Source organism: Mastigoproctus giganteus, chromosome 7 (assembly GCF_048544385.1).
Source record: "Mastigoproctus giganteus isolate SK-2022 chromosome 7, ASM4854438v1, whole genome shotgun sequence".
Classification (NCBI taxonomy): Eukaryota; Metazoa; Arthropoda; class Arachnida; order Uropygi; family Thelyphonidae; genus Mastigoproctus; species Mastigoproctus giganteus.
Genome location: NC_143581.1, coordinates 130,547,437 through 130,572,487, shown reverse-complemented (window position 1 = coordinate 130,572,487; position 25,051 = coordinate 130,547,437). Strand labels below are relative to the sequence as shown.

Sequence of the window (25,051 nt, the reverse complement as noted above, 5' to 3'; positions counted from 1 at the left end):
CATAATTTCCAATCCTTGTCTGTCACCTTTCGAATCCAGTCAAGATGGGAAGACTTTTGTTGGTGTCTGGCTAGGGTTGTACATTTCTTCTTCTACCAGCTCCGTAAACTCGGGTTTTCCATTCAGCAAAACACCTACCAAAAATACACGGTTGACCCAGTACACTAAACCTCACGAGCTTAATTACCTCTGCGCAAATCCAAAATAACCTGCAGTACAACGTACAGGCGCACTAGTTAAAAGAAGTCTGGAGTGATAAAACAAAGAAGGCAGTAAACAATGGTATGACTCTGTACAGAAGACAGCCGTACAAATGCAATGGAATCGTTGAAATATAATGTCATCTCCTGCTGCGTAGTACTTAAGTTACTAACAAGAGTTATAAATAAAGGATTAAGGATTTAATAATGCTATTAATTTGACGATTCATCCCAGTCGTGTATTTTGTTCTTTAAGATACATTTTTTACTCAATATGCAACATTAATATTTGAAAAAATGTAAATTGAGATTATAACTTATACTTTTCTCAAATGAAGTCCATAATACATTCTACATAACAAGGGGAAAAGTTCATCATGAAATCTTTCTCCCTTTTTGCGTGTCTTTCCCATCGTGATTGAAATAAATTCAATGCTTAAAATGCTTTTGGAGGTTTCAATCAAAAGTGACATTTGCAATTCGAAATAATGTATTTACTTCACTTTAAACTTTGAAAAGGCGTGAATCACGATTCATGAATTATTGTCATTCTTTAATTCCATAGGTTTCATTAAATTTCAGATTGAGTCAAAGCATTTTTCTTTTCTAATAGGCTTTGCCCCCTGCTGTATTCACCCATGCCCAGATGAAATGGTTTGAAGAGATGGTTTATCACCAGTTTATTGTGGAAAAGGCCGAATCTGCTGTAAACATTGAAATTACTCCCACCAACCCACAAACTAGACTATTGCTGTTCATCAGACACCGATTTAAGCCATTGCTTCACTCCTATGACTTGATGATACCAATGGAAACTGCCAAAGAAGTAAACGGTAAGTATAATTATACATGCTGTAGCAGTATTGTTCCTAAAACTTCTGTTGTTCACGGATTACTAAAATTTGCATCTTATATTTATTATACGAGGGTAAAACCAATTGGCGAAAACTATGGAGTCATCCTGACAATCTCCAATTTATTAGCAACTAGTTTCAGTTGGATAAGTACGTTTCTTTTGTTGCTCTTCCAGGGACTTATGACATTTTCCTGCCAACTGACGTCATTCGAAACCGAACTGGGTTTTTCTATCTTGGAGTAATAGAAGCGAACGAAACAGCAGAAGAGGAAATATTTCCTGATGACCTGTTATTTGACAGTGAGATGAACTTCACACACGGAGAGACAGTCCGAGAGTTCTCCTCCAATTATTCAGTTCGAATATACACATCTGGTTGTTATTTCTTCAACTACGAAAAGAAAATTTGGTCTGGAGAAGGTTGTTTTGTAAGTATTTCAATGGGATCTTTTCAAAGATGACTACAGGAAGTTATTTAAACTTCATGAACTAACTTTCCGCTGTATAATTCCATAAATATTATTAAACAGATGTTTCTGTTGTTTACTAAACAAGGGTTACTTTGATCTCTCGTAAATGTAACAAATCACTTTAAGTTTCTCGTTAGTGCGAGTCTATTTTGAAATAAAAATATGCCTACGTATAAAAGAGACACAGTCCAAACATTCTACTAAAAATGAACATCACAGTTGTTGTAGGATGTTAAAAATTTAATTTTACGTTAATATTAAAAATTACACTTAGTAAATGTAATTTTTGTTCTTAAATATTAGTTAGACAAAATTTAAAAAAAAAAAGTATTTTAATGGTCGATCTTGCTATTTTAAAGTAGTTCATAATTTGGAAAAGGTTGCTGGTCCCTGATCCAGAGTGTAGCAGGTTGGTTGTAGTGGCAATTATCAACAGGATCACAGGATGGCATCCTATGATCCTGTTGATAATTGCTAAGCTCAAAACTTCGAACCATCTGCTGTATTTCAATGGGTTGACACGTAGATGGCAGCTACTGTTCTGTTTTCTCCGGTTCCAGGGGTGGCTGGAAACTTTGAAAAATATAGTGCCTTGCATCTGCTGCTTGAATTTGGTTTGTAGGCGTAAACGGTGTTTATTTCCTAATTTGCCTTAGGAGTGAAAGAATCCTCTTCTATATGTGTGATTTCACCATATGAATAACCTTTTGATACTTCAGTGTAGAAGGTATTTGGTGTAATTATTAATCTATTTGAGATTTTCTATTTGAGTTATATCGGTGTCCTTGTTTTTTCCCTTCAAAGTTTCATTACATACCAGGATAATGTTTTGATTGATTTGTTTATACAAAAGGTTTCCGCTATATTTTAAAGACTTTATACTCATTATTTATACTGTATGAACATTAATGCTATTGAGAAAATTTCCGCATTGTCTGGATATAAAAAGATCTTTGAAATAAATTTAGCTCTAGTTGTGAAGCATGCTGTGATAATTTTGGATTATCTATATAAAGTTTAATTTGAAAGTTAAATTGATTTTATTTATTCACCACAATTATCATCTTGAGGATTCTGAGAATTCGGCAATTATTTTGTTTTGTTCATCCCCATAGGTACACGAGGCCAATGCGTTGGTTACTCACTGCAAATGTAATCACCTGACTTCATTTGGAGGAGGATTCTTCGTCAGTCCGAATACGGTGGATTTCTCATATGTCTTTGCGAACGCTGGATTTGCTGATAACATAACGATCTATATGACTATTATAGTGACATTATTTCTCTATATCGTATTGCTGATTTGGGCAAGATATCAGGACAAGAAAGATGTGGAGAAGGTAATTTCCGATTTAGTTTTTCTGTTGCTTCCTACAACAATCTCTTGTGATCAGCTGTCAATGAAGAACTGGCCTTCATCTAGGCATTAAATATACTTAATAGATACGAGGTCTGATAAATAATTCCAATTCTTAAAATAAAACCACTTTATCATGAAAATAAATAGACACCTCTAGCGGTTCTGTTTTTAACTCTGCTCTGCCGTTAAAATTTGTCGCATTTGTAAAAGAAATGTCATTAAATCTCTTTCTTGAAGGAGCGGTTAAGAAATGGAAACATCGCTAGGAGCAAATTCAGTGGAATCAGTTTTGTCATAATAATTACAAAACTCGCGCCTTAGGTTCGCTAATTATTTTTAGAAATAAATTCCACAGTTGATGCACATCACTAAGCAGAAAATCTGATTAACTGTATCCCCACCGGACACGAATTAATGATGAAACAACATTTGGGAAAAGAATACTGTTAACATCTCTTCACGTTAGCTTACCATCCTAGCGAATGTACTGAGGGCATATCTCCTGGAGAGAGATTAAGTTCACATAAAAAGCCAGTAGGAATTGAAATCCCTAGATTCGTATTTCTCCATTATTAAAATATTTTTTTGAAATGGCTGAAAGTCGTGTAACATTCCTTTCTGAATACTCGTATTGTACAAAAGTTGAGTTCCAACACGGCCCTTTACTTTTAATTCAACCTACAGAATATCGTACACATTGTTCAGTTTAGTAGGCTTTAGAGACACTTTAGCACGTGAAATTTTTAATTAGTTTATTGGAAGACTCAAACAGTCCCAACAACCTAATAAATTGGCTGCATTTCGGATTTCTCTGTTGAAATCAGTCTTCGGGCCTAAATTTTTGGTTTAGGATAAGTTTATAACTGTAGCATGCAAAACCAACCTTTGCTTCAGGAGATACCAAGCTATGCCATCGGAAAGACCCAGTTGTACCATTCAAATCCAGAAAGTTGTAGTTTTGTGTGTTGTAAACCTTATAAAGTTCGACAAGTTAAAATCGTGCTTCATTCAGTGAAAAGCAAAGAGATGAAAGTGTTATTTGTGATCTGTGTTAAACTGATAACTTAAATTATAAGTATTATTGAATTTTTTTCCTTTTCTTCTCTTTTTGTTTCATTTTAGTATGCCTTTCTTAAAGATTTGGTGTTTAAACATTGTCCTTAAAACCCTGTTCCTAGCATTGAAGTTCGATTTAGAGAAACCGGTTGCCAAAATTACTCCATGGAGTGCTCTCGAAACTCGCTCAGGGAAATTGGTTCGTTAAATTAAATAAATAGAATATTAACATTAAATTCCCAAAGAAAAACTTTATATGTTACATATATTTGATTTTAAAAAACTTTATTTTTTTTCCCTTTTTTCAAATAAATATAAAGTTAAAAATCGAAGCGTTTTAGTCTACTTTACCCTCTCGAAGGAATCGAGGTTAAATTTAGTTATTTGTAATAAAATCTGATTTAATGTGTCCTTTCGTCCATTACTGGTATCATCACTTCTAAGTAATATCGGTGGGTGGTGAAACCAGACCTGTAGAAAGCGAATGAATAAAATAAAATAAGCGGGCTGAAGAAAGAAGAGTAAACATTTTCCTTTTATTTAACTTTCCGCTGAGTTGATCAATATTTGATTCTGACAACTTCTAATGTACTCTCTCTTTTGCAGCTTGGAGCCACCCCTTTACCTGACAACGACCCCGACGACAGATATCTGTATGAAATCACAGTCTTTACAGGGAACAAAGATGGTGCTGGAACGGATTCGAAGGTACTGTCTCTTTTATTTAAATGTTATGTCAAACGATATTCCCCAAGACACTGGAAATTTTGCGTGGTATATAATTATATACATTTAAGAGGGACCCTCCCCTTAATGCAAACTCAGCTGACATACGATGTTTTCTGGAATAAAAAAAAAACAGTAACAAACGTTTTTTTGCGTTCTCTTTGATTTTTCTGTTAAATAGAATTTTTAAACCGTTCAATATTAAGAATAGTAGCTGGCGAAATGCATACCCGTGAAGGATGAAAACTTCGTATTCAAGTTTTGTATTTTGCATTGAGGCATTTGTGTCGATTTTGTATACAAAAAACAAATAACCAACAGGAAAGAATCGCACGACTCCAATTTCGACCAAAAATACACCACTCACTCATTCCAATGAGACATTAGTAGCGCATCAAGAATGGTGCATGCATTGGGCATACTGGAAGATAAAAGTGAGAGGATGATACACTAGGTGTTCGTTTTCCTTAAAAAATTCTGACATTGCTATCGTATAATTGATCCGAATTCATCAAACTAAAATGCAATTAAGTGAACTTTGGTAACAGATAATCAAGATTTACAATTGACTTAAACAGAGCAGAGCAACGTGTTAAATTTTACAAGTTCCGATTATGGGATTTTTTTAAGAAACTGTTGCATGTGGTCAATCTCATAAGGTTAAGGAGTACACTTTCCACTTTCTTGAAAATATGGCAGGCCACCTAATAAGAAATATACCACATACTATTCGATAAACAGCACACCAAAGAGCGAGCGTTCTTTGGTGTGTTGTCTATAAATTTAACTACTCTAACGTGAGTCATCAACTCTTATCTTTGAATATACCTTAGCGAAAGCGCTTTAAATGATTTTTCCTCGTCGATCCCGCACAAAAAATGCAGCCATAATTAAAAGCATGCAAGAGCCAATTTATTTGACTTGATTCCACAAATATGAATAGTCCACTATTCGTGCTTAAAGAACTACAAGTAGCCTGTACATTTCGTATTAAAATGGCAAAATGATGCAAGCAAACTTTGTACATCTGCCCAAAAGAAAAAGTTTCATATTATTCCCATAGTCAAAAAGTGCACCTTTCCAATTCCTCCTTGAATTTTGCCCAACTCACTATCAGCTACCCTTGTAGGCAACTTATTCCAACATTCCACACACGCTGCCCGATGGTAAACTTCGTAAGATCTAGTCTACTGTCTAAGGCTCCAGATCCTGCCAAGATAGATGGTCTTAAGGGTTAAAAGTTGATATAATCATACGGATGTTTTATGATAATAGTCTACTGTTATTCCCTAAAATTCAAACCACCAACTTCCACAACACCAGGTGGAAGTTTGTTCCAACAATCAATTACTCTCTGACTGAAAGAAAATTTCTACACATCTATCCTGCTACCATCCTTCCTCAATTTATTTAGATTTTTTTTATCCTTATGTGTGTTGTCTGAGCAAGAGCAAAGATATCACCAACATATAGCTTACTCGTTCCATTTGTTCGTTAAGATATCAGTGCTACTGATTGGATGCCTTTCCTCTGGTTAGTGGTTCAGAATCGAAGACTCTAAAACGTAAACCCTCTTTCACTATAAGTTATTTTTAGCCTGTTGCAAGCACAACTTTCTGTTCATTTGATGCCAATAGATCAGACTTTTTTTTTTTTTGAATGATTTATGCTGTTTTTCCTTCGTAGGTTCAATTTATCTTGTCCGGTGATGATGATGAAACGGAAGTACGTAAACTGGAAGACGCAAAGAGAAAGATATTTCGAAAAGGTGGCGTCGATACTTTTGTTATGGCAGTTGGAAGGTAAGCGCATATTTTAAGTGTTATTTGAACTAAAAAATGTTCGTGACAAAGAATATTTACCTTGAAAATAGGCTGAACAAACGATGAATATCTTCATCGTTTGTTCAGCCTATGGAAGCGCCTCAAATTCATACTCGTATATAAAAATCGAAGAGCGCACACTGTTTATGTGGTTTTAATACGCCTTAAAATTTTGTAGCTATCAAATAAATCACTCTTAAATTTAACCTGTAGAAACTGAATGCGAATAACTTTTAAGGCAATTTAGTATTAGCAAATTTATGCAAGAAAGCAAACTTATACATTCATCAGCTAAAAACACACAAATTGCCCATGCCTTCTAATAGTTTGTCCAAACTACCCACTTCCACAACGGCCCCGGGTGCCAAGCGTTCCGTGGCCAAGCGATTTCAGTGCGTTCGTTAAAGCGATCCTTCTAAAGAGCTTTTCCCAGATATAGATTCTTTTTTGTTCTAAACACCGTTTTCTTCATTTTCTATTAGAGTAGCTCTTTCGCACTACAGGTAGTAGTGCGAAAACCTGGAAGGAAAAGTTATCCTTCCGGGACCAAAAGGAGCAATTATGGAAACTGAAAATTTCCACCTCTCAAGACTGTAAATCCCGTTTCTATGGATTTACAACAAAATGACTCTGACTACCAAACACGGAAGAGGATGAAAACAGATGTACCTCAAATGTAATATCCATCTTTCCTCATACTGCATTACCTAACGAATCATTCTTTGGGTACTTTGTCTCCTTTTTATATACATAAATGTCTAGAAAGTGTAGCCGGATCACCAAAAATGATAAGAAGACTGAAATCTGGCGACCTATTAGTCGAAACCACCAATCGTAAACATTCTGAGTCCCTTCTGAAACTTACATCGTTTGGTGGAGTTCCTACTAAAGTATTTCCTCATGCTACCCTGAATAACTCCAAAGGAATAATTACCGAATGGGATCTATTGAATGTCAAAGAGGAGGAGATTGTTCAAGCACTCCAAGATTAGAAAGTTACTGAAGCAAGACGAATAATGCTGAAGAAAGATGGAGAATTTGTTCCTACTCGTAGCATCATTCTCACTTTTTCTACACCGAACCTTCCTTCATCAGTAAAAGCAGGATACCTAAACTGTCGTATCCGTCCTTATATCCCCAATCCTATTCGATGCTACAAGTGTCAGAAGTTTGGGCATTCCCAAACTGTCTGCCGAGGAGATTCAGTTTGCTCAAACTGCGGATCAAAAGAACATGTCCATACTGATTGTAATGCCGAATCATCACGGTGTCCAAACTGCAAAGGCAACTATTCAGCTTTTTCTAGATCCTGTGAGCAATGGAAGCTGGAGAAAAAAATTCAAAAATACAAAGTGGAGAACAAGGTCACATACCCTGAAGCCAGAAAGCACCTACTACAAAACATGCTTAAACGTACATATGCTGAAGCATCCAAAAGACACCAAACAGTTTCAACGCAAACAGATATATCAGTCCCACCAAAATTGTCAATTTCTGAATGGGCTCGATCATTGCTATCACCTGCATCACAGTCAAGAAAACACCAAACAGTAGATAGGACAAACAATACCCCGATCTCGATACCATCTACTGCTAAATTAGATCCAGTTACTCCAGATTAGAAGGAAAATTCAGTTCATGTTAGAAAGAAATTATCTGATAAACAGCTATGGATATTGCAGAAAACAATACTTGTAATGACTCCATTCTAGATCTTCATGCAGAAGACGACATGGACACACGTCTATTCTTTTCAAAAAAGGACAAAATAAAAATTGACCGTCACAAGCAGAGCAACATTAAAAAACAGACAGATTCAACTTTTAATTCAAAATCTACACAATGAACAACATAGTTCAATGGAATTGCAGAGGCTTTCGCAGTAACATAGATGACATATATGAACTAATTGATCGTTATCATCCGGTGAGCATATGCCTACAGGAAACAAATCTAACACCACAAGTGACAGTGTCAGTTAAATATTACACTCTTTTTCGACAAGACAGGACAAACAGTGCTCATGGTGGAGTGGCCATACTCATAGACTCAAGGGTTCCTTGTAAACAAATTCCTCTTCAAACTGCCTTAGAAGCTGTTTCGGCTCGTGTAATGATTGGCATTTCTTTAACGATCGTTTCAATATATCTCCCTCCCAATCAGCAATGTACGATTCATGAACTAGAAAACCTTGTTTTGCAATTACCGTCACCAGTTTGCCTACTAGGAGACTTTAATGGACACCATCCACTATGGGGATCCCTCGTCTCAGACAGACGCGGAGAACTCATTGAGACACTACTAGACAGACAGAATTTAACATTACTGAACACTGGTTTACCCACATACATTCATCTTCCTACTGGAGCATCATCTGCAATAGACCTCTCAATCTGCTCTCCGATCCTCTTCCCAAGTGTCGAATGGACAACACTTGACAATCCTCTCAACAGTGATCACTATCCAGTAATATGCAGAATTCAAACCACGAATTCCAAAACAACTGACACACAAATGAAATGGAAATTTTCTAAAGCAGACTGGACAAAATATAAAAGTCATGTTTCTTTTGATGATCACATCATTGAGTCTTCCTCTATCAATACTGTCACCAAACATATCACAATGCAGATACTATCAGCTGCAAAGGTTGCCATCCCACAGTCTCAATTAAGAAATCGTAGACATACCAATCACTGGTGGAACGATGATTGTAATAAGTTGAAAAGAGAAAAGAATGCAGCATGGAACTCATTCCGAAAATGCCCTACCATCGCCAACCTTATTAATTATAAGAAACTTAGAGCCAAAGCACAGTACATCAGGCGAAAGGCTAAAAAGGACTCGGTTAAAATTTGCTTCATCAATCAATAAAGACACTGAAGCCAGAATAATATGGAAAAAAATAAGGCAGGTAAATACCCTACATTACCTGCACCTATTTTTAATTGGAATGGGAAGGAGATCTCTAATCCCGAAGATATTGCAAATGCCTTAGGAACTGTGTTCTCTGAATTGTCCGCCTCCATTGCGTATCATCCATCATTCCAAAAAATTAAAGCCGATGCTGAGAAATTCAAACTAAATTTCAAAACTACCCGCCGTTTACCCTATAATTAACCGCTCACACTATCAGAATTGAAAGAATCTATAAATATTTCCCACAACAGTGCCCCTGGCCCTGATGGAATTTACTATGTAATGCTTAAAAATCTAGATCAGCAATCGTTATCCTCTCTGCTAAAATTTTACAATCGGATATTTTATGAACACACATTTCCTAGCTCCTGGCAACATTCATATGTAATTGCTGTCCCTAAACCAGGAAAAGATCATTCGATTCCTAACAACTACAGACCGACCTCTCTAACCAGCTGCTTAAGTAAAACTTTAGAAAAAATGGTGCACCGTCGATTATCGTGGTACCTTGAGTCTAGAAACATAATCAGCAACAATCAGTTCGGCTTTCGGAAGAATAGATCATCCTTAGATCTCATGATAAAGGCTGAATCAAACATAAGAAACGCTTTTATCAGGAATCAACAAACAACATGGTATGTCTCGATATAGAAAGAGCTTTCGATACCACATGGCGTTATGGAATCCTAAAGGATCTCCATTCTATAGATATGAAAGGGCATTTACCATATTTTATTCAAAACTTCCTTTGCCACAGGACATTCAAAGTTCGATACCGGCAGGCTCTGTCTCACACATACAGACAAGAAGAAGGAGTCCCTCAAGGTTCTGTCCTCAGTGCCACTCTATTTGCTATACGAATTAACAATATCACAAACAGCATTCCAAACACTGTTGACTCATATATTTATGCTGATAATCTTACCTTGTCCTGTCATTCTCAGACTATAAATTATATTGAGAGGCAATTATAAATATCAATAAATAATATTGAACTATGTATGACACAAAATGGATATAGACTATCAAACCACAAATCTATGGCCATGCATTTCTGCAACAAGCGCAAAATGCATCCAGAACCCGAGTTACACTTGGCCAATCATCCTCTTACAATCGTTAACAGTATTCGTCTCCTAGGGCTAATTTTTGATAAGAATCTAAATTTTCAGGAGCATGTTAAACACCTACGAACCACCTGCCTTAAGAAAATTAACATACTTCGGGTCGTCTCTAGTACATCCTGGGGGTGCAGACCGGTACACGCTGCTCCACATGTATAGGTCTCTAATTAGATCTCGCCTAGATTATAAAGCGCCTGTCTATGACTCTGCTAGAGAGAGAGTACTTTGGCTCGTCTTGATCCTATCCACGCTGCCCTTAGGATTGCCCTGGGTGCATACAGAACATCACTAGTTCAAAGTCTGTATGTTGAGGCTCACGAACCTCCACTCAGTATCAGGAGAAAGATGTTACTGTTGAACTACTCGGCTAAAATTAAAAGCTTCCCCACTCATCCTATTTGGCCACTACTGTATGATCCGCAGTGGAGAATACACTATGGAAACAAACCCAGAACAATCCGACCTGCCGGTATCAGATTACAGAACCTATTAGAATGCTGGAATATTTCCTTTCATAATATCATCAGAGATTTAAAAGACCCGGATCCCCCATGGATTACCTTAACTCTTTCATATGATGATTACTTTGAAAAATGGGGAAAAGGTGCTGTAGCAGATGTTAACATCAGACAATTGCATCTTGTCCATGAAGAAAATTATTCCCACTTTTCTAAGATCTACACTGACGGTTCAAAGTCGGGCAATAAAGTGGGTGCAGCTGCTGCCTTCCCTAATACAACTGTTTCTATTCCACTTCCAGCTGAATGCAGCAGCTATACTGCTGAACTCTATGCAATTAAACTTGCCCTGGAAAATATTTCACTCCTGTCAACGAATAAAAGTATTTGTATACACAGATTCCAAGAGTGCTCTCTTAGCTCTCACAAACACCTCACCTTGCAATCCTTTGGTAAAGCTAATAAGACAAGAACTGATACATCTCCATGAGCAACATCGCACTGTTGTCTTCTCCTGGATTCCAGGTCACAGTGGTATTCCTGGAAATGAGTGCGCTGATGATGCCGCAAAGCATCCCTCCAACGTAGCCTTATCAAACGATCTTGTCCCCTATCCTGATTATAAACATAAAATACAGGAAATATGTATGAAACAATGGACTCTTCTGTGGAAAAAGCAAACACATAATAAACAGTTTCAATTGAAACCTGAACCACAATTATGGACCTCTAGCCTCCGTAAAATTAGAAAGGAAGAAGTACTTCTAGCCAGAACCCGAATTGGCCACACTCACCTTACTCATCTGTTTCTGCTCACAGGAAATGATCCTCCTCAGTGAAGCACATTCTGATTGAATGTAGCTTGTTCGACACTGCCCGACAGTCTACTTTCAGCTCCATTTCAAACCCCCTGTCACTCAAAAGCATCATAGGTAATGACGCAAAACTCTCCGAATTCTTCACCTACTTGAAAAAAATTAAAATGTATGACCAACTCTAATTGCTCCCAGAGCAGTTATCACATGTATACTTACTTACTTTGATAGGCGCAATATGGCCTGTGTTGTCCTTGCGCCAGAAATCCCGTAACAACAACAACTTCCACAACACAACAAGTGAAGTTTATTCCAGTGATCAATTATTCTACAGCTGCCCATCCATCTTACAATCATCCTTTTCCAATTTAAATTAATATCCCCTTGTATGTCGTCTGAGAAATAATAAGAATGCAATCAGCATTTAGTTTACTCAATCTATTTAAAGCTTTAACGCTTCAAATCGATCTCCTTGCAAACGCCTAGTTTTCAATAACTGCTATTTACAGAACTCAATTCTTTTACTCAAGGACTTAATCTGCATTTTGTATCCAACAAATCTAGATACTTCTAAAATGAAGCTCCAGACCTATACAGCACTCAAGATGCATCCTAACAATTGTCTTATAATAAGATAACCCCCTCTTTGTTCACTTTGGTAAAATGTCTGTATACTATTTAGAAAACCTCATGAGCTGCTCTAGAAGCCTATTTGCCAGGCGAACGTGTAATGTCAAACTGTACAATTACCTTTAGGTCTGTTTCATTTTCCACTACCATGAGATTGGTGGCACTCATCTAGTTTTTTATTCAGGGATTACTCCTACCCAAATAAACTACCAGGCATTTACCAATGTTAAACCTAAACTTCCGCTTCTCAGCCCATTTGTCTAATTTTTCTAGTCTTGCTGCAGTAGTATGCATTGATTCCTGTCATTAACCAATCTCGGTATCATCTGCAAGCTTAACCACTGACTCCATTATTTTTCTTGTACTCGCTTCACCTTTTGATCCTCCTTAGTGAATACGAGAGATATTTGTATATTTCCAGCGTGTAGAAACATATCATGAAAATCCACGGGTGTTCTCATAATTATGGCTAAATGGCGTCTTACCTCTTTTGCCGTTTACTTATTTCAATACAATTGGACAGATCCAATAACTAGACCTGGCTTATTCACTTTTACATTTATCACTTCCTCCAACTTCCTTTCAGTTACCACAATATCATTTAACCTGCAATCAGAATTAGGTGTACTTTTGATATTCTCTGTCCCTCTCCTGAAAGATTTTCCTCATCAATGTACAACATCTGTTCAAAAAATGTAGGCTGGACTGCTACGATATGTTTTATATTTACATTAAACATGAAACACCTTAATCACCCCCCCCCATCCTTCAAAATGATGTCCTTTTCAAGCAGCGCATTTTGCTCAACAGTTTTCACACTATTACTCTTGAATTAGAGAAGATTACTGCCTTATAAACAGATTTGTTTTTTTTTTATATTAATTGTGGATAAATTTAACTGTTAGGCCGAACAAACATCATGATTTTTCACTAATATGGATTCTCTCATATAAGTTAGTGCATTAGCATCATTTCTATGCACAGATGGCCTTTTCACCCTAAATACTACACTTAATATGAATTCAAAAACATTCTTTTTGGTCCATTCATCCATCAAACACTGTGACAACTAATCAATGACCCGAGACAGGTCAGTGCAAATTGTTTTAAAATTTACCATTTCAAATAAAATCAAAGCATTCAGGTTGCTGAAACCCTCACCAAAACATGCCTTTTCTTTTTAAATATGGGCAAGAGATTACAAATATCACCACTTTCGTAATAAATCATGGTATCAGAACTGTGAGAGTCCGTATGAAAATCACCGGTGTCATTTTGTATGCGTTCTATAAACGCGTGACAAAAAATATATTTAATCTCGTTGCTAAATGCTAGCATTGTGGTTTTACCACTGTAAGGTAAATGTCAAAACCAAAAATTAAAACGATTATGCGCAATATCTTTGCAACATTATTTATAAGTGGCTGCAATTGCGTAACCCAGAGTTTATAAGTAATGACAGTCAGGTCTTGTCAGGCAGTCTTGACAAGTTCTGAAGTTCAATTAATGCCACTTAACGAGTGATGCGGTTGCCCTACCTTAAAAAAACTGCTCCTTAGGGCAAATTGTTATTACATTTACTACATTGTGAATATTCAACAATTTCTCATCTGTTACAAAAGTTGGGAGCTAGTAGATGATGCAACAAGAAAAACAAGTGGTGTAAGAAAACGCCTTTCTACTTCCAAATTGGAATCGTTTGGTAAAAACAAGTTTTGGAGGCTCGAAGAAAAATCGACTGTACGCAAGAATGATTAGAAAATGCTGAACCATCTATTCATGAAATGGCAGTTATTCAAAATAAATAAATTGAACCTTGTCAGAAGAAGCTTTCTTTCCGAACAAAGATGGGGGCCATGGCTGCTCGATTCAAACGGACAAAAGTATGATTGCGATAGCCTTTTTTATTCATAATCATATATTTGACGTATCAGTCGATTCCTACCCTGTTTTTTTAACATCCATGTCGTGAATCTGGATTCTTAATACAGATTTTACTGTATTATAAACTCAATGCTTCCTTATGTGGAAGGCCAACTCACAAAATCTACAGGCGCAGGTGACGATGTGATACAGCTCTTTTTGATGCTGTACTATATATAAGAGGTTCTGATTTTGAAACTGAGCCATTATTTATTGCCCGTTCAGTATTGTATTGCAAATTAGTTTCCTTGTTAATAGTTCCGTATTGTGGAAGTACGTTTGCTGTAAGAAATTGATAATCTCATGAACTGTTTTTTTTTTTCTGATGAATTAGGTGAGCAACAACATATAATTATATAAAAAACTTTGTAGAGTTTATATAATTATAGTATAATTTTATAAAACTTTATAGGCAATTAACTGTAAGTATACTGATATTAATTCATACCTTACAAATGATGAGTACGTTAATTAATGATAAAACTGCAGGAGGAAAAGCTACCATCTGTTTCGAAATTTAAGTATCTGGGATCGAACGTTGAGAGGGATGGAGGACTGAGTGCAGAAATACAGCATAGAGTGCAATGTGGATGGTTGAACTGGAGAAAGATGAGGGGTGCTGTGTGATAAGAAAGTAAATTGTAGAATTAAGGGAAGAGTGTATAAAACTGTGTTTAGACCCGCATTGATGTACGGTGCTGAGACATGGGCGATTACAAGGGCCCAGGAGAAGAAGATGGAAGTGGCTAAGATGGATGCGTGGTGTGACGAGGAAGGACAGGATAAGAAATGACTACATCAGAGGCACGGTTAAGGTGGAGCCTCTGAGAAAATATATGCAGGAATCTAGGTTGAGGTGGTTTGGACATGTGGAACGAAAAGTTGGAGGTGATAGGGAAGAGGAAGAGGGGGAGACCTAAGCTGAGATGGAAGGACAAAGTGGCAGAGGATTTAAAAGAGAGAGGATGGAGGAAAGAGAAAGCCCCAGGATAGGGAGAAATGGAGGAAAAGAATTAAGGACGGAAATGCCGACACCATATAAACGTGGGAAGAAGGCGAAGATAAAGAAGAAGACTAAGATGAGCATGTGACTTTAATTCAAGTTGAAAATTTTTATACTCGGCGTATAATTCGGCCTCAACTCCAGAATATGCGGTAATTTTTTCAGACAAAAGTTTTGATAATTCTACGTCTGCAAGTATTTCGTGTATATATTCATATTAAATAGCTCGTAAGACTTCAGGCTGGCTAAAAGTTAATTTTTATATAAGAGGTTATAAATGCATATTATTATTATTATCTAAGAGAAACCCGGTTACTGCCATACACCAGGCTGTCTGTGTATATATATATATACATGTATTATATATACATATATGTATATTATATCCATGTGAGACCCTGGCAGCATACTGTGATGGGTATATTGTAAGATATCTTTACATCCAATAAAGATTAATTAATATATTGTACTATAGTACTGTATACAGTTAAACTCTGGTGTACAATTATACAAATTATTCTGCTTACAATTATACGATTATTTTTACATTTAAAACGTAATTTATAATTTCACAAGAAACTAAAAGAACATTTAACTATATTTACATTAACATAAATATTTACAGCAATAATAAAACAGCGTAATTGCAAGTGTGCAAATAAACACAGTATGATACATATTCAGTGTGTTTTTCCTTTCAGCTCGTTTACGCCCTTTGTTTTCTGCATTCAGTTTTCTTCTGTGGGCTTCACTTAATTTTCTTATCGCATTAATTAAAAGTAGAGGTATACATTATGAGAAATATCCGTCCTATAAAGTTATACTACGTGCCACTGTGGCATCAGTACGTGGTAATACGTAATTCTACTCAATTTATATGAAGAAATTTAAAGTATGCTGTAGATCAGAAAACTGCTTAAGATATACTCGCATCTGCTTTTATAAAACTTCTCGACTTCCATCCAACACGTCTAATTGCACTCTCAGCATAACACAGCCTGCTACATTCTTTGCTTCCATCTTTTTCGGGCCCATCTCTTCTCCATTTCTTAACTTGCCATTCTCCAAACACTTTCTTAAACCATATTAAATTCTTAAAACTAAAGTGTTTCAATAATTGTCTTTCCAGTCCCTACTCTATTCCAATCTGTTTCAGTTCTAATCGTCAAGTCGTTTCGAGTCGTCCTAATAGCCCTCCACAATCTATTAATGCCCCTCAGTCTGTCTGTAATCTTGTACATTTAAAACCTATGGCTCATACGAATCAATCGACTACCAACAATACGGCTAATCCTTTTTAGATTTAATTTACTCATTCGTCAAATCATCATCGATCTTTTACTTTAAGAGACACTTAATTTGCGATAACGTTCCCTAAATATAGAGAACCCCTTTTGCTGCTATGAATCTACCCAACATGCAAAAGGGGTTCTCTAGATTTCAAATTGCAATCGTCCCGTCCAGTCCCTTCGGCCAGCAACTTAGAGTATGAGAACTTTAATTTTAAACATCAAGTTAAACAATCTCTTCATGCAATTCATATTTCTTTGGGTATTCTTAATTCCATATATTTTCCATTCAGGCCCTTGGGACGACTGAATTACATGAGAATGTGGCACGACAACTCCGGTAAAGGAAAATTCAGATCCTGGTTTCTTAGCTTCATTGTGGTCAGGGATGTCCAAACGGGAGAGAAGTTCGAATTCGTCTCCAACAGATGGTTTGCAGTTGAAAAAGATGATGGATCGGTGAGTGGATAAACAATATCTGAACTCCTTGAATAAAAATCAGCTATTTGCTTTAATAATATGTATATTAAATATTTAATATTATCAAAGAATAATATTTTTCTTTTTTTTTTTCAATAAATTTATTTTTTTCATTGTAAGTGGAAAAGAAAAATTATCACAAATTCTCTTTATTTATACCCAAATAAAATATTTTGTAAAAAATGTGTGAAGAGAGATTTCCCCCTAAAAAAAATGAATAAAAAAAAGTTGTTGAATTCAGTTGTAACATTTGACATACGTAAACGTTAATTTTCCCCATTTGCTCAATCGATCACAGCGCCTTCTTAAAGCGTGACAGACAAAGCTCATTATTATACACATTATTATGAGATATAATCTTATATCCTCTAAGATTCGTGAAATCTTTCAAAAGCCTGAAAGTTTGTTCTTCATTTTTGCAGATCGATCGGTTATTGCCTGTGGCGGGGAAAGGTGAAGCCACGGAGTTCAGTCACCTCTTCAATCTCACCACCCAGAAGAATCTTTCCGATGGCCATCTATGGTTCTCTATTTTCATGCGCCCTCCTAAGAGTCGTTTCACTAGGATGCAGAGAGTGTCTTGTTGTATGGCTATGCTGTACTTGTCGATGTTAGTAAATGCCATGTGGTACGGACAAGTCCCTAGTAAGCCCACTAGTTCTGCTATTAGCATGGGACCGTTGTCCCTCAGTCCAGAACAGGTATAATAAATCGTATTACGCTTTCCTCTCTGATTAGTTTATTTATTTAGTGTTTAATTAAAAATGTTAAAGTATAAATTAAGGCATAAGATGAATATAAATCCTAGAAAAATTTACAAATTAAATTATTTTAAAGAACTGTTCAAAATTGACTAAAATATTTGTAAATAAATCTAAACACACATATCACGGGAACCTACCACCTGCATATAATATGTCCATCTTATCCTGATAGTACTGATTAATTGCCATTTTCGCTTGCTCTTGTGCTGGAATTTTTCTGAGAAACTAGAAGGAACTTTTTAGATTAAGGAATGATATAATTGAATTATTTTCTTTGTGTCAATCCAATTTAACGTTAAGACATTGCACGCTCCTTTGGTTTTATAAAACCAAAGGAGCCTGCAATGTTTTAATTTCAGTAAGCGCAAATGTGAATGGAATAATAGCTTGTAATAGGAGAATGATTCCAAGAAATTTTCGCCTCATAAGAAATAGTTGTTGATTCTCAAAAGAAGAATTAAAATTACAGCACAAAGTAGAGGAGAAAAACTAGCACATTGAGTTTCATGAGGATTTATATTTAAACCGAAGCAAGCTGCATAATTAAGAAATTCGATTAAATTATTGTGAATAAACTTCAGAACTTAATAGGATCTGATGACACATTGAAGACTCATAATTGTGGTAAAACTCAATACCTTCCTCTCATTCAATGAAATTCATATTCATTAATTATAATGTATAGTATGATTTAATTTACAATAAGCGAATATACAAAAGAAGTTGCATATTTTTTGCTTTCTTTGCATAGATTGGAGTGGGCGTGATGGCAAACTTCATTGTGTTTCCTCCTACGTTCTTAATGATCACCTTATTTAGAAAATCTCGCCTGCGTCGCCTAAGGCCATCCCACATCACCGAAGCATTAAAAAAGCAAAGTAAGTAAAAATTCTTACGTCTGGAAGTTTATTCTTAGAGAAAGCGAGAACCTGTCCACATAACTTTCTTGTTGTTAAAGTGGTTTAATAACACTTGCCAATCATCTGATAGAAGCATTTCACTTTAGAAGCATTTCAGCCTTCAGTTTTTTTGCTTAATTTCTCTTAAAACAAAAAACCTCGTGGTTCTCTTGAGCTGGCTTCATTAAACCAAAGAGAAGACTGCTACTTGACTCTCTTCTAGATGCCTTCAAGCGAGTAGTACAGCAGTGTCGTGCGAGATTTTTAAGAAACAGCAAAGGGTAATAGCTTAATGGAAAATAAAATCATAAAAATGATACTCTGCGATCGAGGGTTATTTAAAATAATTGAGGCAATGAGCCTACATGCTGAGAGATGAAGTACTTCGTAGTGCTTTTATCGAGAAGTTATCGCCTTTTATTTATGATAGTGGGCCAACTATTTTTTGAATCTCTTTATAAATCCGAAATGACCTAACATATCGCTTAGATCGGTTATAAACGTAACCTATCGATCACTTATGCTGAGTTCTGAATACTGTTTTAACAACATATTTAACTTAAGATACTTGAACAGACCTGTCTCAGTATTTCCAGCTTTGGGCCCTTATTTTGCATTTGCAGTTGATATTTCTAATTAAATAGCTGTTAATTAATTATTTAACTATTAAATATCTTTTAATGTACTTAATTATCCATAAATACTTTTCTGATGTTACACTGCACATTAGGTAATGTCATGAGTTGTTAAAGGGGGATTGATTAAACACATGGATACCATAAATTAAGAGGCTTTCGTAGCCGAGTGGCCAGACTCACGCTCTTTGAGTAGACCAGTGTTCAAACCCCTGACTACTAAATACGGTCGATCTGCCAACCCGCACTGGACCAGCGTGGCAGATTATGGTCCATTTCCCTCAACATGAATCGTTGAAGAGACTTCCATCCTGCAGTGGATTGATAATAGCTGCTGTTTACCTTTTTTATATATATATATATATATATATATACCATAAAATAACTTAAATCGCAAAATGATGGTCTTGATTTTTCTCCGAAAATCAGACCCATAATTTTGCAAGGTGGACAGAGTACAAAGGGAGCTTTCGCTAAGCTCCGATTTTTGTGCTTTACAACGTTGTGTTCAATATTTTCAAGTAGACAGAGACGTAAGACATTACTGACAGTACCAGAAGTATAAGATGAATAAAGTTCATCAGAAGTATAAGGTGAATAAAGTTCCGATTTCTTTTTCGCGAGGATAAAAGTAATATTAGAGGCATCTTTCAGAACTTGCGTTACGAACGTACAACTTTAATCCTCCTGAACTTCTGAGATCTTTAGCATTTAAGGTATAAATTATATACGAGTAATAGATTATCAGAAACTTTCTTCGTGTTATCGACAAAAAAACTTTGATCCACTAGATGTAGCAGCAAAATACAACAGAACTTTGAAATATTATTTTGCAATTAAATATTCAATTCCGACATTTGTAAAACATTTTCTTGCAGATAAGTCTAAGCATAAGTCCATGCTATCTTCTCGTCCGCCGTCCGCAGATTCAAGAGCAACTCTCGTCCACGATATGTTTCCTCAACTCGAAGAACGCAAAGCACCGAAGCCTAAGATAAAGAAAAAGAAGTTTCTGTTTCCATGGTGGTGCCGCTACATCGCGTGGGTTTTATGTATTCTCTCAATTGGTGTTTCTGTGTTCTTCCTTTGGGCATACGGAGTGCAATTTGGTGATGAGAAAACACGAAAATGGGTGACATCTCTCTTAGTGTCTTTCTTCACTTCGGTGTTGATAACACAACCAATTAAGGTAAGAATAACTAAGAAAGGTTACCCATAAAATTAATATAGTGCTAGGAATAGTTCCATAGTTCAGTTTATCGGGGAAATGCCAGTTTAATAATAGATACTTCAATAATGCAGCATGTAATTTAGGAATTTAAACCGATTAACATCAAATAAAACAGACTTAATCTATTTTAACTAGCTCCTGGATGCAGTGGCTTTCAGGCTTCCATATTAACACTGCCTTTACGGCAGGTTCTTAAAATCAATCGAATGTAACGCATTGAGTGCATTACCCAACAGACTTGTAAGGAAAGTATGTGAACAGATGTTTAGATATTACTTAACAAGAAAAAGTTCAATCGATATCCCATTTTCAGCGTGTGTTTCGTTGGTCCCTGGAAAACCTTTGGGATCAATAATAGTCTCTTCTCCTCCCCCTCCACAGAAATCTATTCATATAAATTAAAATATATTTCGCGTATTACTCCACAATGTAAAGTCAGATGGAGGCGAAATTTTCAACCTATGTTCTGTTGGCCCCTGGAATGGTTCTAAGTTCACTTACGATTTCATAGCATTCCCTCCCCAGTTTCTCCCTCCAGAGATATTACTATAAATTTGGAACAGAAGCTCTGATCCATTTCAGAATTTCAGTCTTACTTAAAATATTTTAGGAATCTTTGTAACAAATGAATTTCGGGTCTATGGGTTTATTTGTTTTGTTATAAATCTGAATTACTTCCTCCATCCAATCGACTGTTTTTTTATTAATGTACGCACTATGTACATTAATTTCTATTTAATTTTTAACCGATATTTATACAAATACCAGTGACAGTAATACTGCCTGCTATTGCGTATACGTGTCGTTGTATTTCTTGTATATTTAAGAAGATTCTGTTGCAATCTGCGAATACGTCTTGCAGAATATATGGTTTGGCTGACCTGCAATAATGTGACACTTAATGACATTGGCAGAAAGATGAAAAACAGGGAAGTGCTTGACCATAATACGATGGCTATATATTTTTATCTACTTGTAGGACGTGTTGATATATTCAGCATATCTGATAAGTTAGAAAATGGGGTTGCTATATCTGTAAGTGACCAAAAGCTCCATTTTCCAGGATGGTCTCGATTTTTGGCACAATGTCCCAATTTCCCCAAAAACGTTATTTTTTGTTCATGCAATCTTATTTTTCTGAAAGAATTTTTTTCTGAATAATCGTAGCTAAATTATAATATTTATTTATTTTTTTAATTCGAGTGACAATTAAAATCAAAACAAGCAGAAGCATTTAATAATTATTGAAAAAGATTTTAGGTTCTTTCCAGTCAATGAAATGCCTATTCATAAATGGGTTATATGGAAGAATGTTTTTCAAACATTCTTCCTTTCAATAAGCGCATTAAATTTATAAAAAATATTAATGAAAAAGGTCGCCTTGAGAACTCAGTTGAATTTACAGTATGCATGCCATTTTAAGTATTGAGCATTGTGGACCTACTCGTATAGCTCACTTAAAACGAAGGTGGACCTACCAAACTCACTTTAAACGAAGAAAACATAAGCAAAATTGCCACTGTGAGCAGGACCATTTCAAGCCTTCTTAAGAACCTGGAATGCAAACAGGAAAATGGCTCACCTCACCACATCAAGAGATTCCAGTAATAATAAGGGGACATTGCAACACTAACCAATCTTGTAACTGCTTACAATTGAAGGTGGTGCAATAAAAGATTCTCTCTCTAATTTTGTTTTATCGCCCTTGAGAGATGACTCCTGGATGCAGTGGCTTCTTTGTTAACGAAACCTTAACTGTAGGTCGTTCAAAATCAGTCGACTCCTTTCATAACCAAGTGGTATTCCACTGAATAAATTAAATAAGAGAAAACTCTGCGCGTTATTGTCAGACAGTACCCAGAAAAATGGGTACTGTTCTTTAACAAATATGAAGAAGTAGAGCAATACTCAAAAGCCTTGATGCTGTGCCAATATTTAATATTTCCTTTAGACATAATATTTCCTTAGAATATAAAGGGAACAGAAGAACGAAATCGAATGCAAATCTCTATACTGGAAGCAAATCTATAACTTTGTAACATTTTGTAAATAACTTTGTTTTATAACTTTGTTGTAAACAAAAGATCTAGTGAAAAACAATTGAATTTTCAACCTTAGCATTATCAAAAATGGAATTCGTTTATCCCGCATCTAAACGTGCATCAGTGATTTGAGAGCATTCTTATTCACCCCAGCATCGAAGTTAAGGGCGGTGAAGTGAGCAGGAAAGATAATGGTGACTGTTTTCTGAGATTCATGGTGTTCTTCAGCAGCGTTTTCGAAATCCTAAAGATATCACTTCTGAAAGAAGTATGCAATATGATTCAGCTTGCGCTATTGAGGCGTAGAGAACTCTACTGCATGACAACGGTGCAACCCAAGAGAATTGGAGTCACTAGGCTTCGCTCCTAGAGATTTTCATTTAGCTGCCGCACTTAAAGAACAGCTTGGTGGCAAAGTGGAAGCGGAAAATGATGCATGTCACTGGTCGCGAAAGCAACCAACATCTTTTAAAAAGACGAGTTCCAGAATTTGATAAAGAGATGGTACCACGGTATAAATGTTTGCTGATTATACAAAAAATAAATAAATGCTATGTTTAGGTCAGTTCCCTGTTTCTTTTTTTTTTTCCTTACTTTGTGACTAACTGATTCACTGTCCTTCGTAAAGTATATTTTGATATTTGTATTGTATAGTTAATATTTTCTTATATAAAACGTTATTGTCTGGAACTTTTACTTTGGAAAATTAAATGCACTAGGCATAATCCTTATGGGTTTTGATAATTAACTATATAATATCGGTGTAAATACACCATAGTTAACCCATATATTTGAGCTACGGTTGTAGCGTAGAAGGCATCGTTTTAAATGTATCTCATAATGTGGTTGCCTTCACAACAAGATAGCTACTATTGAATTACTTCAAATAAATAACGCTTCTCTAGTAGAGAAGACTACTGTTATTTATTTTCAGCGTTCCACCACCCAGACGATCGTTTCGAAGCTTTTTGGCTCCGTCATCAGTGGGCGGGTAGGTAATACAATATGCCATCTCAGTTGCGAAGTTATATCCACATTATGAGAGATGCCAGAAGGGTGTGGTGGTAATGTATTTGGAAAATTAAATGCACTAGGCATAATCCTTATGGGTTTTGATAATTAACTATATAATATCGGTGTAAATACACCATAATGTGGATATAACTTCGCAACTGAGATGGCATATTGTATTACCTACCCGCCCACTGATGACGGAGCCAAAAAGCTTCGAAACGATCGTCTGGGTGGTGGTGGAACGCTGAAAATAAATAACAGTAGTCTTCTCTACTAGAGAAGCGTTATTTATTTGAAGTAATTCAATAGTAGCTATCTTGTTGTGAAGGCAACCACATTATGAGATACATTTAAAACGATGCCTTCTACGCTACAACCGTAGCTCAAATATATGGGTTAACTATGGTGTATTTACACCGATATTATATAGGAACTTTTACTGTACATGGCTCAATTCAATTTTCTTTAAACAGCAGTAACAACCATTGCTAAGAATAGACTGATCCGGTGTCATTGAAACTGTCGATATTAGCTCACCCTGGGAAATGGACTAAGTATGATATAAATTAAACAATTATGGATTGAGTAGAACTCGTGGCAAATATTTCCCCAAAACTGTTTCAGAGAAGAAGTAAAGATTAATATCGAAGTAATTACAAAAAAACCTTTCGCTCGGCTCCCTTCATTGCAGGCTAAGAGCTCAGTGGGACGGATTCGGATAAAAATGCAATTTGATAATTTTTTACAGGTACGCCTATATCGTCCTTTAAAAAAATTAGTTATTGCACAAAAATTATCTGAACCTTGAAACTAACTATGTTAAGATGTTCATGAACAAAAACGCCAAATTTCTTGAAAGTTTGACGGTGAGATTTGTTTATTGTGATGACAAAAGTTAAGAAACTCTTTAAAGTAAACGGAAAGTTGGTTCTACTGGGAGATAATCAATTCTTGAGATTTAAAAATCAGTCAAATTTTTTTTTTGAATTTTTTCCCCTCAATTTCACTGCTAAATACAATATAACCTGAAAAAGGAATCACGTCAAAATCACGTCTTAGTCTTTGAGTTATTCAAATTCAAAGAGCTTTCCGGACAGAGGGACATAAGCAAATTATTGTATTGATTGTATTGAGCACTCGCTGTGGTCTCTCAACTGTTTTTGCTTTATTTGTAGGTGTTTTTGATAGCCATGATACTGTCTAGTATTTTCAAGTCCGTTGATAACGATGTCGATGACGCAGAAGATGATGAGGAGAAGCCCGAATTGGCTGATAATGAAGAATGGTTACATAAAGGTACGTTCAGTTTTTAAACATCGATGGAAAACAGTAGA

The 25,051-nt window shown here is 35.9% G+C and overlaps 1 protein-coding gene across 1 annotated transcript in view; it reads left to right on the top strand.

The window, feature by feature from the left end:
* Positions 1 to 25,051, top strand: part of LOC150083201 (polycystin-1-like) — a 154,741-nt gene that overhangs the window by 108,484 nt on the left and 21,206 nt on the right. Inside the window, exons 28-37 of the mRNA XM_090378431.1 lie at positions 814 to 1,033; positions 1,231 to 1,484; positions 2,642 to 2,866; positions 4,549 to 4,650; positions 6,355 to 6,470; positions 16,946 to 17,111; positions 17,555 to 17,833; positions 18,648 to 18,774; positions 20,309 to 20,619; positions 24,893 to 25,013. Coding sequence (XP_090234557.1) covers positions 814 to 1,033; positions 1,231 to 1,484; positions 2,642 to 2,866; positions 4,549 to 4,650; positions 6,355 to 6,470; positions 16,946 to 17,111; positions 17,555 to 17,833; positions 18,648 to 18,774; positions 20,309 to 20,619; positions 24,893 to 25,013 — 1,921 coding nt within the window. The remainder of the gene's footprint in view (positions 1 to 813; positions 1,034 to 1,230; positions 1,485 to 2,641; positions 2,867 to 4,548; positions 4,651 to 6,354; positions 6,471 to 16,945; positions 17,112 to 17,554; positions 17,834 to 18,647; positions 18,775 to 20,308; positions 20,620 to 24,892; positions 25,014 to 25,051) is intronic.